This window comes from Bos grunniens, chromosome 1 (genome assembly GCF_055505025.1).
Source record: "Bos grunniens cultivar Pamir isolate PY7600 chromosome 1, Bosgru_T2T1.0, whole genome shotgun sequence".
NCBI classification, from domain to species: domain Eukaryota; kingdom Metazoa; phylum Chordata; class Mammalia; order Artiodactyla; family Bovidae; genus Bos; species Bos grunniens.
In genome coordinates, this window is record NC_141165.1 from 98357853 (window position 1) to 98376592 (window position 18740).

The following is an 18740-nucleotide window of genomic DNA, read 5'->3' on the forward strand; positions in this document are numbered from 1 at the left end:
ATAGCTACCCACTCCAGTATTATGGCCTGGAGAATTCCATAGACTGTATAGTCTATGGGGTCGAAAACAGTCAGACACAACTGAGCAGCTTTCACACGTATAATGATCGGAGAGACTCAGTTCTGAGATCTGAATTCCAAATACAGTTCTGTGTAAGTCTGTGTTAATGATCCACATAGTCATTAAAAGGACATGTTTGTGACAAATAATTAGTCCATCATGTTGACCTTGGAGCTAACCTCTACCTTAGAGCACCAAGGGACCACTGGTTGCAGAGCATATTTCCTGATGATTATAACACTGATATTTAGAGTAGGGACATAAGTCAAAGATGACTGTGCTGGAATTAGATTATTTGGGTTCAGTTTTGGTTCCTCTAATGGTGACCATACACAAGTCACTTAATTTCATTACCCTCAGTTTCTTTGAGCTTAAAGTGGAAACAATAATTTTCCTGCCTTTTGAGCTACTGTAAAGGTATTATGCATGTGAGAGCTCTGCATAAAAGGTAAAGTACTACTTAATGCTTTCTTTAAAATTCTCATTACTTTAGCCTCCTCCTCCCAGAGACGTTGAGTTTCTTTGCTCTGTCTCCAATCTCTGAGTAATAACTGTCAACATGTTTCCTTCCTCATTGGAATGCAAATGCCAAAGCAATGTGATACCCCTTGGGTTTCCCTTGAACTTTCTACATAGCATGATTTTTTTTTTTTCATTCCTTAAAGATTTTTTAAAGAAAATCTCTCACTAAACCACTCTTTCTACTGCCAAACAAACCACGAAAGGACTTCATCTCTTCTAGGAATTTCTCAAGTTTGCTTTACTGAAGTTTCATAAATGTTGTGGGGCAGGAAAACAAGAGTTAAGGACACATTTAAAAACAAGAGAATTAGAGAAAAGGCAAGATAACACAAACCATCCTCTCATGGAACAAAGCAGGACTCCTCTGTGCCCTCTCCCAAGAGAAAAAGCAAAAAAAGGCATGGGACAGAAGGGAAAGACAGAGGACACAGGAGGATAAGCCTGGGGTGAATGTGGGCATAGAAGGCACGCAATAGGGAAAATTCAAAGGTAACGTGGGAACAGTGCTTCTCAAGCTGTGGTCCCCACAACAGCAACATGTGCATTCTCGAGTCCAGCCCAGATCTGAATGGGAACCCAGTGACCTACGTCTTAACAAGCCCTGATTCACACTGAGTTGTGACTCACTTCCCTAGACAGCCTGGGTGATTAGGAGGAGGATGGCTTCAGGTTGTTTATGTTATATAACACTGTTCCCCAAAATTCCACTCACAAGAATCTACGTCTTTAAAAAAGTAAGTCAGAGTACTGAACAACAGCTTGATTTTATAGTGATAAATTATGTTAGTGGAAGCAAATATCTTGCATATTCAAGGTTCCATGGCAAATGTACTCCTTTGGGCACTTAATATTATAACAATAACTTAACTTATAGCAATAATTTAACTTATAATAATGACTTATTATAACTGTGCTGTGCTTAGTTACTCAGTCATGCGTGACTCTTTGCAACCCTGTGGACTGTAGCCCACCAGGCTCCTCTGTCCATGAGGATCCTCCAGGCAAGAATACTGGAGTGGGTTGCCATGCCCTCCTCCAGGGGATCTTCCCAACCCAGGGATCAAACCCAGGTCTCCCGCATTGCAGGCAGATTCTTTACCATCTGAGCCACCAGGAAAGTCCAGGAATACTGGAGTGGGTAGCCTATCCCTTCTCCAGGGGATCTTCCTGACCAAGAAACTGAACTGGGGTCTCCTGCATTGTAGGTGGATTCTTTACCAACTGAGCCACCTGGGAAGCCCTATATTATCATTGTACGAGTGTTTTTATGCTTTCCCATTAGAATGTAAACTTTATGAAAGCAGAAACAATTTTATATATAATTATATGATAGTGAAGTCACACAGTCGTGTCCGACTCTTTGCGACCCCATGGACTGTAGCCCACCAGGCTCCTAGTCCATGGGACTTTCCAGGCATGAATACTGGAGTGGGTTGCCATTTCCTTCTCCAGGGGATCTTCCCAACCCAGGGATTGAAGCTGGGTCTCCCGCATTGTAGACAGACGTTTTACCGTCTGAGCTACCAGGGAAGCCCAATTATATGATATATATCATATATATCTTATGCTTCAATATACCCAACATAATACCTTCCACATGGTAAACATTCAGAAAATATTTGATCAACGAATGAGCTGAATTCTTCTCTAATGATATCTAATCACTTTCAAAAGGGAAAAAAAATTTTTTTCTACAGAGTTGTTTTATTTATTTTAGGATGTAGCTCCATAGAAACAATGCAAATATACTTTGTACATTTATATAAGTACTCTCCAATGATCAGAACAAATTTCAGATACCACATTCTTTTTGCTGTACCTTGCTCTATACAACAAAATTGCATACAGAATTACAAGGCTGACTAAGATGGCATTCAGGGTATTTCTTTGTCACCAGGTATAAGGTTGCCAGACTTAGAAAACAAAGATCTCCAGATGAATTTTTGGATAAACAACAAATATTTTTTTTTAGTCTAAGTATACCCCTTCACTATTTGTGATGTACTTATACTAAAAAAGTGTTCATTGTTTGTCTGAAATCTAGATTTAACTGTATTTTACCTGGCAGTGCTGTCCAGGTGGAACTTTCTTTTAAGAGCCAGTGTTAGGACTTCTGCTTTAAAATCCATAGATGGTACAGACTAGCATATGTATTTGCTTAACAAATATTGGTTGAGTGAATGACTGAATGTTCAAATACATAAGTATACTTTCCAGGAGAATTTAATTTGGGGAACCTATACATAAATTCATTATTTTCTTACCAAGACTTAAATTTCTTTTTCTTCTCTTCTTTTTCTATATACAAAGACTATATTGTACCTGTGTTCCCACTTGTGTTTTCTTTACCAACAAGTGGTAGACATGTGGACCTTTTCTGAGTCATAGTATCAACAGTCCACTCAGCAGTCACTAATGCCCATTAGTGTTCTCTGCAGAATTGATCATTTTTTCTGTTACTTTGAGATGCTCAGCTATTTTGGCCTTGAATTTTACAAAAATAGATATATCGATGATAGTAACATAACAATGGTATCCATAGAGTAATAACAGTGCGATCAAGATTGTGATGTTATAATCCTTATATAGAGCTTGGGCTACTAATTGTATCAAGCCAGTGGAGTAACAAACAAGTGTAAGGTTTGAAGTGAGAAAGCCTTGATTTTACCAGTCTCTGAGTGACTTTAGGTAAATTCTATAATCAATCTGAGCCTCATTTTCTTGTCATGTGAGATACAGATCTTAACAGTACTTAGTACTGAAGGATAGAGGAAAAGGTTCTACCCGCTCACAAAGTTGTAAGAAAAGTCAAGTAATGTGGACGAAGGTCCCTGACATCTTTAAAAGTCTTTTTGACATCAAAATTTTTACTTGTCACTAAAGCCACAGAGGTCTCATAAATGCAGTGTGTCCCCAGTAGGCAGTTCCACCCCTTCCCAGACAGCCTCACTGTCCAAGCTGGCACCAGGACTGCACCCTCTAACCCCAGACTGGGAGAAAGGCTGGTAGGTGGTCTTGAATGTCCCCCTCCAACTAGACCTCTCTGGTGGAAAGCAGATTCTTCAGCCAGTGAAGGCTCCGCATGACTCCATCTGAGCACCTTCCATTCTTGTCACTGGACCTTTCCCCCTTTCTGTTCCGATCTTGATTGTCCCCATTCAGAGGACTTGCAATTTCCAAGACCCCTTCTGCTCTCCTCGGCAGTAGCCACCTCCCCCTGCACCTGCTCTTCCCTCCCTGCTCTCCGCCCCCTCAGCAAACACCATGTTTTCTGTACACTGCCCCACACTGTACTCACCTGAAGGAAGGCGTATGCTAGAGCAGATGGTAGAGAGGCCGAGAGAATGTGAGAACTAGATGGGAACAGTATTTCAAAAAAGTGTCCTGTAACAGCAGTCACTGTCCTCTTTGCAGCCTAGGAAAAGCCTGATTAGAATGAAAAAGAATCCACAGAATAAATGGATTCTTGCTGAGCCCCCAATTCAGAGGTCACTCTTCAGAACTGGAGTGCCTCAGCCTCAAATTTTAGGCAGACCTTCTGCAGCCTCTAACCTGAATATATCTTTCTTCCTCTCTTTTTTTCTCACTGTCAGTCATGGTAGAGTAAATGTCAGTCCCAGTCCACAAGAAGGAGTTGAAAAGTGATGCTTTAGGGAGCAGGCATCCGAAACTGGAGAAAAATATATGTATTCACTACTCCTCCCTTCTCACACATACACACACACGGAATCATAAAGGACACTGCATCCGCTTCTGTTCCACCACTTGCTGTCTGGTTTTTCAGCCTCTAGAGTACAGTTGCTGCCTGCTAAGAATCCTCTGTCTCTTTGCTGGCATTTGTTTCATGGTGCCACTTCTTTCCATTAGCATATGTAGCTGAGACTAGACTAGACCCTTAACTGTGAATTGCATAACTACAGTATAATCACTTGCTTTATTGATTATCTGAAACAGTTTTTTGCAAAATCCTAAGTAGGCTTCCTCATGCCATGCAAGTCATTTTTCAGTTAATTTCATTTATCACCAGTTCCTTTGTGCTGAAAGGAACAGTTGAATTTTTCTTGAAATGATCACATACTCTGTGCAAAAGTGCTTTATTGCTTTAATTTTCAAAATACTTTCACAAGACAGGTGCTTACTGTATTACTCTCAAGTTATAGATAAGGAAACTGAGGCTTACAGGAGTGAAGTAACATGCCCAGGTCATTCAGCCAAGGAAATGGAATTCATATCTGACTCCAGCATCTGTATGGCCCCAAAATGGATCACTTTAAAGTACAGGGGCTTATATGAGCTTCCTCATCCTGTGTCTAATCCCAGTGTCTGCCTGGTACTCTGTATCCCTTTCTAACCTATCAGACTTGCTGTTCCTGGCCATAGGCTTGGACCCAGAAAGCCATCTGCTACCACTCATCTTAATTTCATTTCTCCACATCGAGAGCACCAAGCAACACCAGCCACATCCATTTCATGTATAATGTTGAAAGCCGTTTGGGGTTCACTCTAAGTAACATGCAGGAAAATAATGGGAAAGAATCACTCATTTCTAGTGAGTGATACTGTTTCAAATCAAAACATAAAAAATGAGTTGTTCACACCTGACTAATCTGAAAATGCACCCTGTTTAGTAGTCAGGCAGTTCCTGGAATGCCTATGCTCTGCCAGTGAGGCACCCGAATAATTTCAGAGCACCTTCCTGTATGGAGCTCCCAAGTGCTTTGCAAACATTTTTCCTCCTTAACTATCACACCATTTTTTCTGTGGTAGAATACATTGTCCTATTTAAAATGTGGGACTGCCGACGCCTTGGGTGACTTAATTAAGCAAGTTGCCCTCAGGTCACGCATTGACAAGACCTGGACCAGAGTCCTCTGGGGCGTGGGCCATGGTGGACCGAAGGCCACTAAACCTGCAAAGGAATGTGGCAAGTGCTTGGTCCAACTCCTCACTTACAGAAGGGGAACAAACCCACAGCGATGAAAACACTTAGAAAACCCAGGGTGACACGGGTAATTAACGGCCAGACCTCGGTGCTGGGTGCACAGGTGCATATAAACAACATGCATATATAAGCTATGGAGGGAGAGATGACACCTTGAAGAACCAACGGATAGATTAGAAAGGTGCGAAAGTAACAAGCCATCATCGCTGACCTTGTCTAGAGGGAAAAATACACTATAAGAAGGTGAAAGTTTGAAACAGCAGGATAATTTTTAACACAGACCGAGTTTCAACTTCCTAGCAGCCAAAATACCATCTGGAACTTTAAGAAGGCACACTTCCCATTAAAGGTGACAGGTGGACATATTTTAAAAGATAGTTGGCTGGCCTGTCACAGCCTCTAGAAAGTGCACTGAAAGCCCGAGGATGGCAAAGACCAGCTTGAGTTCCAAGCATGTTTACGGCTGACAGAAATGTTCCAGCTAAAAATAACATGCATGACTGTTTCTCTTAGGGAATCTCTCATTTCAAAAAAATGTACCTATATAAACAGCATGCAGGGATTGAACTCTTCAGGTAGGAACAAGGCTTCTAAATTCTCCCATTGTAGCCTAAAAGTGAAACTCTTCTATCCCTGTGAGCCTATGGCTCATGTTATTTCATCCATGAAGATGAAGGGAAAGGAAGACTGGAAGACAGCAGAGCGGAGAGAAAGCCAGGCCAAAAAGGTTGTGATTAACTAAAGGAAAAAGTTCAAAGTTCAATGAAATTGGTTTAGAAATTTGTGGAGTTATAATTGAACCAAACAGCCATTTCTTAGGATCATGTGCTTCAAAATATATCTTTTTCTGTTTACAAACACATCAAAAAAGCTTTCCAGTGAGATAAAGTTTCATAAAACACATCATGAACAGAAAGCACTAACCCTGAGCTTGGCACACAGTCAGCATGTATGTGATTGTGTTCTTCACCACCATCACTAGGACACACCAAACCTCATCTGTTTCATGATGGAGGAAAATGGCAAGACTGTCAAGGCACATATTTTAAATGGAAGTTAACTCAAATTCAAGATTTCCTACCCTGATGCCTTGTTCAGATGTTGAAATATGACCGAAGAGTTTCAGAGGCTTCCGGCTTTAGGCTGGGTTATGGAAATCGCTTCCCAGGTGGCGCTAGTGGTAAAGAACCTGCCTGCTAATGCAGGAGACGTAAGAGACGGGGGTTCGATCCCTGGATTGGGAAGATTCCCTGGAGGAGGACATGGCAACCCACCCCAGTATTCTTGCCTGGAGAATCCCATAGACAGAGAAGCCTGGTGGGCTACAGTCCATAGGGTTGCAAAGAATTGGACATGACTGAAGTAACTTAGCACACATGCATGGAAATGTCAACCCACGCCAGTGTTTGGACACGACTTAGTGACTAAATAGCAAACAACATGGGAGGGTACACGGACAGGCTTTCCGTGTTGGCTGCCTGCCTTGGGCGGTCAGTGGTGAGGTGGGAACAATGGAAACACCATAATGCAGTTCATCTCACCCTCCAAGAGCAGAGACGAGGGCACACAGCACCAACAAAACCAAGTCTCTATTTATCCAAAGAGATGGTACAGGCCCATGGACGTTACTTATAGAAGACTATTTCAGGTGGTCATTCAGTGACAATATTCTTATATACGTTACAGCTTTTAGCAAGTTTGATCATTTGGTTTCTAAGCCAAGAGCAAACCAAAGCAGTAAACTGACGAGAAAGAAGGGTTTCAGCCAACACACTGAGAGCAAAGAAAGAGAAAACTATTTTTAAAATTGACCCAAGAGTTCAAAAAAAGGCGTATGGAACCATTTAATGGTGGAGGAGGGATGGATAGTCTTATAATAAGAACACCATGCAAGTATTCCCACACCACTCTTGGTGGTCTGCAAAGTGATTTCACATGTATTTTATGTCAACACCAGCACAGTGAGGTAAGCAGAACCGTGTACCTCAGAGGCATTTGGAGATTCGTCAGAGTGGCAGGCTGTGCCTTGGTGCCTAGATTTAAACAGGACCATTTGACTCTGAGATCATCATGCTATCTACCACCTACTCAACCTCCACGCAAGACAAGGCCAGTCTGCAGCTCAGGGCAGTCTAGACAGAATAACCAATTAACTCTCTAAAGTTACATTTTGAGAAGATTTCCATCTAAAATACATTTTTAAAAAAATCAAAGGCATAGCTCCTTAGAATGACTTATTCCTAAAAAACCAATATTTTCCAGACCTATGATCAAGGCACGAGTGCATTTGCTAGACAAAATACTGGACATGATTATTGTCCCCAGAAAGGCAAGCTATGTCACCACCATCCTTAGTTCCCAAAGATTCTAGAGATCCCTATGTTTCCAAAGAACTTTTCTCTCTCTTATTTGCTTGATGATACAAATAGCAGACATACAGCTAATGAAGGCATTGAAAGTGACCCCCTTGAAGTAGCACTCTCTCTCTCCACAGAATGATCTTAGAAGACTTTTACTGGAGAATGTCATGTAGCTTTCCAAGAGAACCATTTTCTGGCATGGGGACCTGAAGCAGTCTAGACTTCCCTGGCAGCACCTTGAAGCAAGGTTTCTCAGACCATGAGAGGCCAGGAAGGACTGGATCTTTCCAATCAGGGGTGCTCCCTTAACCAATTAGATGTTTCTTTTAATGTTTTTGTTTTTGTTTTCTGTTGTCTTGTTTCTCTGTCTCTTGTTCTCCCTCCTTGGCTGTGTCTCGCTCTGTTCGTTCTGCCTGCTGTCTTTCCCCTGTGGCCAGGTGAGAAGCCCCACCAATGCAGCATCTGCTGGCGCTCCTTCTCCTTAAAGGATTACCTTATCAAGCACATGGTAACACACACGGGAGTGAGGGCGTACCAGTGTAGCATCTGCAACAAGCGCTTCACCCAGAAGAGCTCCCTCAACGTGCACATGCGCCTCCACCGGGGCGAGAAGTCCTATGAGTGCTACATCTGCAAAAAGAAGTTCTCCCACAAGACCCTCCTGGAGCGGCACGTGGCCCTGCACAGCGCCAGCAACGGGACCCCTCCCGCGGGCACACCCCCAGGGTCCCGCGCCGGCCCCCCCGGGGTGGGGGCCTGCACGGAGGGGACCACCTACGTCTGCTCCGTCTGTCCAGCCAAGTTTGACCAAATCGAGCAGTTCAACGACCACATGAGGATGCACGTGTCTGATGGATAAGTAGTATCTTTCTCTCTTTCTTATGAACAAAACAAAACAACAAAAAAGAAACAAACAAAAAAGCTATGGCACTAGAATTTAAGAAATGTTTTGGTTTCGTTTTTACTTTCTGTTTTTGTTTTTGTTTCGTTTCATTTTGTACTACATGAAGAACTGTTTTTTGCCTGCTGGTACATTACATTTCTGGAGGCTCGGGGGGAATAATAGTTCTCCCAGTCTCCCTTGGATGGTGGCCTTAAGGCCTGGTAGTGCTTCGGAGGTCCACTGGTTGGATCTCTAGCTACTGGCCTCTAAATACAACCCTTCTTTACAAAAAAATCTTTAGAAAAAAAAAAAGTAAAAAAAAAAAAATTTTTTTTTCACTTGTGAAGAGCACTACAAAAATATATAACAAAATCTAAAAGGCCTACTGTCTTTAAGTACACCGCTTGCAGTGTTTCAGTGGACATTTTCACAATTCTGGCCGCTTGGACTTCACAGTAACCATTTAAAACTGTGGAATATATCACTTTCTGGTTGAAAACCCAGAGGGAAGGCCCTGCTCTTTTCCACCTGCCACGTTGTCTGATTTCTGTAAAAAGGGCTGTGGGGGTGGGAGGGGGTGTAGGTTTGATGGTGTGGGGAAGGCAAATGGCAGGCTTCTCCCCCAGATTCTGCTGGGTCCACACACCTTGGCCCACCTCCTCCACACCCCCCTTTCAGCAGAAGCCAGGAAGACTTGGACAAGCATCAAGCAACAGTGGCTATCGTATTTATTCAGTGTCTTCGCTGAGCTCCAGCCTCAGCACAATCAAGAGGGACTTTCATGAAAGGCAGGAATGCAGATAAAACAAAGATATCAGAGGTTTGCACCTACGTTTCTAGGTACAAGAGAAGGATTCTTTCCAACAATCTTTGCAAAAAAAAAAAAAAAAGTGTCAGGATATATTCTTGTGGAAGAGAAAAAGAAAGAGAAATGGAGGGTGGGGGGAATAATAAAAAGTTCTTGAGGCTTTTTTAATTCAAAATTTTATAGAGGGGCAAAAGTGACGTTTACCAGATAGAATGCTGATTTTTTTAATATATTTACAACAGTATTTGTGTAAAAAAAAATACAAAAAAAGTGAGATTGTTAAAAGTAATTTCTTTTTTTCATTTCGGTTTTGCATACACTGCCACCAATCCCTTCTCTTTTATTTTATTTCACACACATATATATATTTTTTGGTAAGTCAAGACTGTTAAGGTTAGCGATACTGCTTCCAGATAGAAAGAATAAAAGGCAATTAAAGTTATATTTGAAAGAGAGGAAGGATATTTTCTTCATATTTTTTTAAATTTTTCTTAATTTTTATTATTTTAAGTGTTGCCTGGGTTGAGGGCCTCTGGCCAGCCCATCCCTGCTGTAATTTGAACTGCTGCTTTGTATTTTGATATGTAGTTTTTCAACTTTTAGCAAGCTTATGTTGCTCCACTGAATATTTTTTTCACCAATTCATCTAGAATTCTGTTCTTTTTCACGGGAGGGTCTTTATCGTTCAGAAACAGATGTCTTGCTTCTCTGAAAGTTTCATTGAGATCTTGTGATTCTAGAATTTCTATTGACTTTACCTTTTTTCTTTGATGAAACACTAGTACTCTAGAAGTCTTGACAAATGGGTCCTTTCCTTTTGTGGTCAGCCGGGAGGAGGAGTTCACGAAACTCTGCTGTCCCTCCTCACCCTTCACAACTGCAGAGAACGGCATTATCAGAAGCCTGTTGCAGATCAGTATGCCTCAATGCCACAATCACTTTCTTCCTTTCAAAGATCAGTTTCTGTTCTGACCCTGATTGAGAGGGCTAACTAAGATGATTATTCTTTAGATGCCTTGTCAATCCTTGCTTGTTGGTAAGGTTTTAAAGAAACTAACAAAAATCTCCCAGATGCCCAACGTCCATCGTCCGGAAGACCACCAGTTCATTGCATCATCTTAGATGCCACTCTCTCTTCCTAGTTGAGATTTCTCTCCTCGGTCCTGATTAAGGTATCAGAATAGAGATTTTTCCATTATAGACAGTGTCCTAAAGGGATTCCAACTCAAACATAGGAATTCTTAAACCTTATAAAAACTCCAAAGGTGATTTCACTGCTGGGCATATTTTAATACCTGTAAGGGGGAAAGTAAATCTTTAAACAAAGCAGAAACACTAAACTACAGTTAAAAAAAAAAAGAAGGAAAGATGTATCTCAGTTTCAAAATTACTTTGCATTTGCATTTAATTTTCCTATCAGCAACTTATTTATTAAAAAAAAAAAAACAAAACTGTGCAACAAATGGGGAGAAATCTTCCAAGGGAAGCAACTGTGTAATAACTAAATTGGTTTTACTCATTATTTTAGTATTGGTTCACTTGTATCTTTTCCATAAGTTTTTGCTGATAATTAGTAAGGTTAGTACAGCTGGAGTATATGTGAGTTTGATTTGGTCCTTGGTCCTTAATTCAGTAAATATTTTGCTAGAAATTTTAATGTAGCCATAGATGATTAACTGACCTTCAAGTATTGCCCATCGTGATTTCTAAGAGGAGTCCTACCACAAACTATGTATCCAAAATTGACCTGTTTTAAAAGCTGGTGGGAAACAGCTTCAGAAATAAGAAAAAGTCCATTTTCTTTTGCTAATTGTGCTTTTTGAAGTAGCTATCTTAGACTCCAGTATTTCCACCTGCTACCAACAGAGGGAGCATTAGTTAATTAACCGTGTCATAGAATTTTGATATTTTGAAAAACAAGTCATTCAACCCATGATGTAACACAGAAAAAAAATTGACATTAAAAAAGATCTTTTTAATCTAAAGGAAAATGACATGAAATCACTCAGCATATGTTACAAATGGAAGAAGGTCAAGAGCCACTTTAAAATATTTTGAATTATTTGACAGTAGCTGGTTTAAAATGGTGTCCATACTCAAATCTTAGCAAAGTAGACAACATTATAGGATCCCCAGAAACTTGATCCTGGGTGCCAGTATGGACCACGTTCAGCTATTTGCTTCTCAAATCTGAGGGAGACCCATTTGCCTAAATGCTGATTTGTCACATAAAAAAACTAAGCAATTGGGTTAAAATTTACCTTTTGTTCTAGAACATGTAGGGGAAAAAATTCCAGTTGAGTTTAAACCCTAATATTCATCCTTCCCCTTCAAATGAAGTATTTCTCTCTCTGTTTTTTAAATGTTGGAGGACCCCTAAAGAATTCTTAATGAGGTAATCATTTTAATGATATGTGCTATCCAGGTTTACATAGCAGTAGACTTTTTCTTACTGTGTGTATATTCTTCCCAGACATCTCATAGTCCAAAACAGTTGACAGATTGTCCTCTGGAGAAAGGAAGAAGCTAAACTGAAGTTGGAGATGTAAGTTTGGGGAGAGGGAACTTGCTGTGGGGTCATTACTCCATACTCTGGTCTCTGAAAGAGCTGCTTTCCAAACTGACCTACATTAGGGGAAATAAACCAGTCTGTACCTGTTTCAAAGGGATAAAGGAGCTTTTAGTTTATCAATCTTTCCTTTTAAATTAAATAACCACCAACATCTTAGGAAAGGGGAAACATTTTGCTTTAAGAACAGAAGATGAGCATGGATTCTTTTTTATTTTCTAGTTTCAAATCCAACAATCTTCTTACATTTCGAACGTCATGCTGGGATGTTAATGAGTGCTTTTAAAAAAGAAAATTTTCAGTAGCCAGGAAAAAAAAAAAATAGATGTAATGGAATCAAATGTTCCAGATATAAGACCTCTTAGGATAAGTACAGGGAATAAGAACTGGTATGGAAAAGTACTTTTTTTTTAAGCAATTTATGATTTAAAACTGGATTAGCTGGACAAGGGAAAGGAGAAAAGTCAAAGGGGAATGTTTATCTCAAGACATTTAGATGTAGTTTATGAAAAACAAAATGTCTAGCTCTAAAACATCAGTAGCATCTTCACAGAGCAAGCAATTTTGCCCCTATTAATATAATAAATTCTAATAATTGTACCCACCCCCCTAACTCCCAGTAAGTAAAATAGAATCCAAAAAAGGGAAGAAATTGGGACACATGGATCTGATACAAATCTACACAGGGGAAAAGGTTGAGAAACAAGCCAGGACAAAAAAGAATCTGAAATGAAAATCTCTATATCAAAATATTTCTTACTATATAGTTTGCATTGTAAACTTTAGCTTTTAATACAATTTTATAGACATTTTCTTCCCCAGATTCCTAATGCTCTATGAGTAAGTGTCGTGGATAATTTCCCGCTGTTGTTCAGGCTGAAGCCCATTTCTTCCTAGGCATCTTGGAGGTCACAGTAGCTCCTGGCCTTAGAAAGAAAGACTTGAATTGACTTTGTTTAAAAGTCACAGGGTTTTGTTTTGTATCAGCCCAACATTGTATAAGGACCAAGAAAACTTCTAACTCATGAGCAGTTAGAATGCATGCATTGTGATATGAAAAGAGAAAAGGTTTCCTCTGGGTGTGTAAGTTTCACACTGGTCCTGAAGACTTCCTGTTCCCCCATCGTCCAAGTACACCAACAGTACGTGCAAAGGAGGAGCAGGCATCTCCTGAGATGCCCTTGGAATTTAGGAGAAGGGAGGGGGTGCCCTGTCTGCTGTGACCTGACTTAAAAGACATCGTATAAAAGAATTCTTTAATGTAGTCATGAGTTGAAGTCCAGGGACCTGGGAGCCATGGGGAAGAGAATAGAAGGTTTGCAAAATGTGTTCAGCACCCAATAATGCGAAGCCAGAAAGCATCCAATCACAAAACTAGGAGGTTTGGCAAGATGTATTTAGAGAAAGCTCTGGGATTTTCCACGAGTAGGGTCAACAGACTTTCTTTTGAGTGATTTCTGGCTCTGAGAAACCTCTTTACTCGCTATAAAAGAACTTTATTTAAATGGCCAATTTTGTCCCCCAGAGAAAGATTTTATAAAGAGAAAAACAGGACACTAAAGACACAACCATGTGACTTGGTGTCAAACAAAAGGAAGGGCGCACTAGAATTTCAATAGACTCCCTGATTCCACAGAAGAGCCAGGCAACCCAGTGCCCCTCGGTGCCTAGTGTGTGAAGAGGGTGCTTGAGCCACACCAGGCTCCCCAAGGCCAAGTGCAACCTTGCAGAGGGGCGGCCGCAGCTGCTTCCCCTTCTGTGTTCTCGCAGAGAAAGGGGCTCTTCTCCTAGGTGCCCAGGAAATAGATGGCACGGGGCAAACTTTCAAAACAATCTCTGCCTTGGTGCTCGGGCTGCAAATGGAGACAAAAAAGGGGCACAGAGGAGCTCTTGCTCTGGAGAGAACATTCCCAACAGCTATTTGTGCAGAGTTGCCATTTGTGATGCTGCATCAACCTCCCCAAGAAGGAAAGCTGTGGTGACTCAGTGTTCCTGTAAACACAGAGCCTGGAAACTACTAACCCAAAGCATCATTTCTAGTACTAGATACTCAAATGATTAACCTGACCAAAACACCCCAAAGATCCTGCTCAGTCTCTGAATATCTACAGAATGCTGACTCTGTAGCAGTCGGTGATGCACGTGAATAGATCCCAGGAAATGGTGTGAAGCACGAGGGTCTGTTTGGATTCTTTGTAGGCTGAAGAGGTAGAAGATGAGGGCTGCACAGCATGGGTCCCTTTTCACAACTATGTATTTCACTGCATGAGGGGTAGAAATGCCCTGTGTTGAAACAAGAAACATCAGTTTTCCACACTGCTGACCAAAAATGCCTGGATTCTAGTGTTTCTTCAGGCCCAGCCTATTGCTCCCAAAACTGAATAATTTCAGACTAAATCTAATCTGAAGTGACCTCAGTTAAGGTATTTTCACAGGAAGCCACTTATAGTAAAGAATTACTGCCTTAAATCAGAAAGCCCAGGGAAGAGAACAGAAATAGAGAGATTGGAAGGGTGTGAAGATGTGACCCTTTCTTGCCTTTTAATGGTTACATTATCGCAAAACTGAGCCCTATTCATGACTGAAGACTATGGAAACCGTGACTTTACAGGGAGGCACCAAACTTGTATGGAACTGGCTGCTTTTAGGAATGGCTGCTATTTCTTATCCTATTTCAGTAACATAGGTCTGGGCTGCATGTAAAATAGACATCCTATTAGCTAAATAGTGAGTCCCATGAGACATGATCACAGGTGCCTAAGATGCTAGTTTGAATCATTTCCTTAGCAGGGAGAACAATCTCAACAAAAAGCTTTCTCTTCCTGTACAGTGTATATCGCTAAACTTTTTTTTTTTTTTTCTCAGTTTCAGTGAGCATCTGGTTTATCTGGTGGCTTTTTGTTTAAATGCAAACTCACAACTTTCAAACCTTCAATGAAGGAGCACAATCTGCAGATCGTAGGGAAAATCTAGCTACAGTTATTGGAGTCCTGGCTTTTGCGATACCTAATTAGAGTGTAAAAAGTCCCTAACTAGCCCTCTTTCAAATTCAGTGGTTTCCTTGATTCAAAATGCTTCAATGAGATTCTAATACACCCAAGACAGAAAAAAAAAAAAAAAAATTAACCCCCTAGGAGACATCTGTTTCTACTACTGTTGCAACAGAAGTTTGTCATTGCCCAGCAAAATCATTGCAATTTATATGTAGATTCTAGTAACGAAAGGGACTTAACCCATCTAGTATGTCACAGCTGCTGTCCAAAATGTCTGTAAATGAGTATACATTATGCATGTACACACGCACGGTGAGGTGCTCTCAGTACAAAACTGTGCCACGTTCATATTCCCCGGTGACAACAAGACAGAGTCTGGAATTTCTAGTTGGTCAGAGGTCTCACGTATCTTCTGCTCTGTTGCCTTAGTTGGATGCGTTAGTGCTGTCCACTGTCTGTGATGAGGCTTTAGGACATTCTGAAGGAGCCCAACCATCAGTGATTTCTGATACCCGTTTCATGAGAAACTTGAATATGCTTGTGTGAAGTAGAGTGCATGTAACCAACTGCGCTTCTATGGGGTTTATTGACGTGTGTGTGGACATGTGTCTTTGCGTGTGTGCTTGCTGTCGTCTGGTTGTGTGTGCATCTCAAACAAAGCACACATAGGCATAGGTCCTGGTGCATAGATACAGTTGCCTCTTCCCACCATTGCGCTCAAGGCTGGTGGCTCCCTTCCCAGGAACCAGTCACCTGCCCACTCTGTTGCTTTTTGCAGCATGTCAGAGTTGGGAGAAACAAAGGCAGCTTGTTGGATCCACAGCGAACCCACAGTGACAGGCTGCTCTCCTCCAGAAGAAGGTAGAACAGATGTCCTCCACTGGCAAGTAGACAAGAGGGAGAGCAGTCTGGGGCACCCCCTCTCGCCCAGGTTTCCTGTGGAGGAGGGGCACCGCGGCCAGGCAGGCAAGGCCCGTACAGACTTTGGCCTGAGCCGTTCCGTGGCTCAAAGGCCTCCATTCCTTTCCTCTATGCAACCCAGTGTATGCGCACAAACACCCACCCACTTGTGAGTTTGACTCCCAGACTAAAGCTTCCTTAATCCTGCCTGCATGTGCAGGAAACCATCACCATTCATAAACTGTGTCTCCTGAAACCAGTGTGGCCTTTGCCTAAGTCTTTCCAGGAGTGGGTTGTTTACCGTGTCTAGCAGACCAATAGACTCTCAGAAGAATCTTTTTTGGTAATCTCTAAGAATTGACGGCTCTTGCCCAGCTCAAACATTAAAGTAGAACGCGCTCTAGTGGACTGTTCTGAACCAACGGACCTGGCTCTTACAGCTGACTTTGAAGGGTGGCCTGAAAACAGTCGAATTCAGTTTTCTCCACTCCCACGCCCTTCTTTTATTAGGTGGCTTCTTAGTTTTTATGACATGTGGATTATTTCTGCTCACAGAATTCAGAGGACATTTTCTTTCCTCTTCTGTTTTGGTGACTTTCCCCCTCTCCCATTAAGTAAGGCTACTTACAGTTGCAATCTTTTTTGTTGTTATTATTTTTTTAAATGTATATTGTCTTTCTATATCCAAAAGAAGTCTGTGACTGTAACCATAGGTATTTCTTTTTACTGGAAAAAAAAATGAATTTTTTTTTTAATTAACAGTACTAGTGACTTCGTGGAAGAATATCAGTTACTATTTAGGTATGCTTACTTAAGTACAGTACACTACATTGCAGTATTTCTGAAAGCTAGAACATACACATTATATATAACAACTCTATATTGAAATATATATTACATTATATTCATTTTTCCTTTTGAATCTGCCTACAATCACAAGTTGATTGAAATATTATTTCTTCACATTTATCACCCATCACCAATCTGCTGCAGTTAATCTGGTGCATTTAATAATAATCATTACTGCTCTAGTTTGCTTTATATTATCAGCTTCAGTATTGTCTTTACAGGATTTTAGAATTTTTTTTTTTAAGCTCGGACTTAGCAAATGTAGGAAAGTGAAAACTTTGTTAAGTATGGTTGACACAAAGAGATTCATAGTCAAAGTGATCTTGTTTAGCTGACCCTCTCAATATCTGAAGAACAAAAGAAGTGCATATGAATGTATCTGTGATCCCCTCTAGGACTGTCACTGTCTATATTTGCTTTTAAAAATATGACCAAGGGGCCACGTAACCTCCATATGATCTGGCCAACAGTTACAGGCTGCATTTCAAAGGGCTGCTCATCTGAGAAGAAGAGGCAGTTAAATGCCTAGTTGTCCCAACTGTATTTTCAAATACTGATTTTTAATACTAGCTCTTTACTGACTCCTTTCTGTTTTCAGTATGCCTGCAATTATTTTAACTTGTCTTCTGTGCTTCCCTGGAGGCAGCTTAGCAATATAATATTCATTTTCCTAGGAGTTTTTTTTTAATAAAATCAGAATTTGAGGGACTTTTTCGTGACAGAGGCTGATAGAACTAGAACTCAGAAATGTGTAGATACTATGTCACCCTCAGCATCTCCAGTTGTCTGCTAAGGTGGGGACTTGGTGCCTTCCTTCTTTAAGGCCCCCATGGAAACATCAGAAATAGGCATCCTGTTTCCCTAGCAAGAAGTATTTTCAAACAGTAATTTTAGATAAAGAGCTTCTTCAGCTTCCTTCAGCTACTCAACATAGTGCCTAGACAACCCACGGATGGATAAACTTCACATCTATCCTGGGTGCCCGAGACCAACTCCACATTCAGGACAAGATGAAAACAGCTGTTCACCATACTCAGCGTGAGAGCCCTTCCCACACTGAATGGCTATTAAGGCCTCTCAGTGTAACACCAATTCCTCCCTTTCATCTTTTCTAGTAGATGTTTATTTTCGAATCCCACCCCATTCTCCTGTTGCCCTCCACTCCCAGTACTCATTAAGGAACTACCTGCTCTGATCTGCTTGGAAGGAGTATTGAGTCCAAAAGCAAATTATCCTTCTGTTTCTCCAAAGTTCTCAACTACATATATTTCTACTGAAAAGAAAGTGAAAGTTAGTCGCACAGTCGTGTCTGACTCTTTCCGATCCCGTGGACTGTAGCCCGCCAGGCTCCTCTGTCCATGGAATTCTCCAGGCAAGAATACTGGAGTGGGTTGCCATTTCCTTCTCCAGGGGATTTTCCCGACCCAGGGATCAAACACGGGTCTCCTGCATTGCAGGCAGATTCTTTACCAACTGAGCCACCAGGGAAGCCCATAATTGTGAGTTGAGGGTGAGAGGAGCTGTTCCTTTGCCTCGGACCCCTTGATACCCAAACTGTATAAACTGTACTATTTTTCTCTTTCTTTTTCCTCACTCTTTTTTCCTTTTAATTATTATTATTTCTTGTTTCTCTTTAATGCTTTACCTGTTCCTCTCCTCACTGCCTTAAGAAAGTCATCATGACCCCTGAGGGCTCGTCTCCCTCCCTTCCCCCTGCCCCCTTCTGAATGTCCTTCTTTAAGCTTTATGTGGTTAACGAACGTTGTCGCGAGTGAGCTCAGCAGACTCGTAGGCAGAGTGAAGCATGTCTTCACTGCACTTTCAGGCCTTCAAAGTTATCAATATTCTTTTGAG

At 41.2% G+C, this 18740-nt stretch overlaps 1 protein-coding gene across 48 annotated transcripts in view; it reads left to right on the forward strand.

Annotated features, from left to right (window-relative positions):
• Positions 1-15335, forward strand: part of ZBTB20 (zinc finger and BTB domain containing 20) — an 847908-nt gene extending 832573 nt beyond the window's left edge. For all 48 annotated transcript variants that reach the window (XM_086405119.1, XM_086405065.1, XM_086405264.1 and 45 more), the window contains one exon: positions 8322-15335. In XM_086405119.1, the coding sequence (XP_086261245.1) occupies positions 8322-8743 (422 nt within the window). In that variant the 3' untranslated portion in view covers positions 8744-15335. The remainder of the gene's footprint in view (positions 1-8321) is intronic.
• The last annotated feature ends 3405 nt before the right edge of the window (positions 15336-18740 follow it).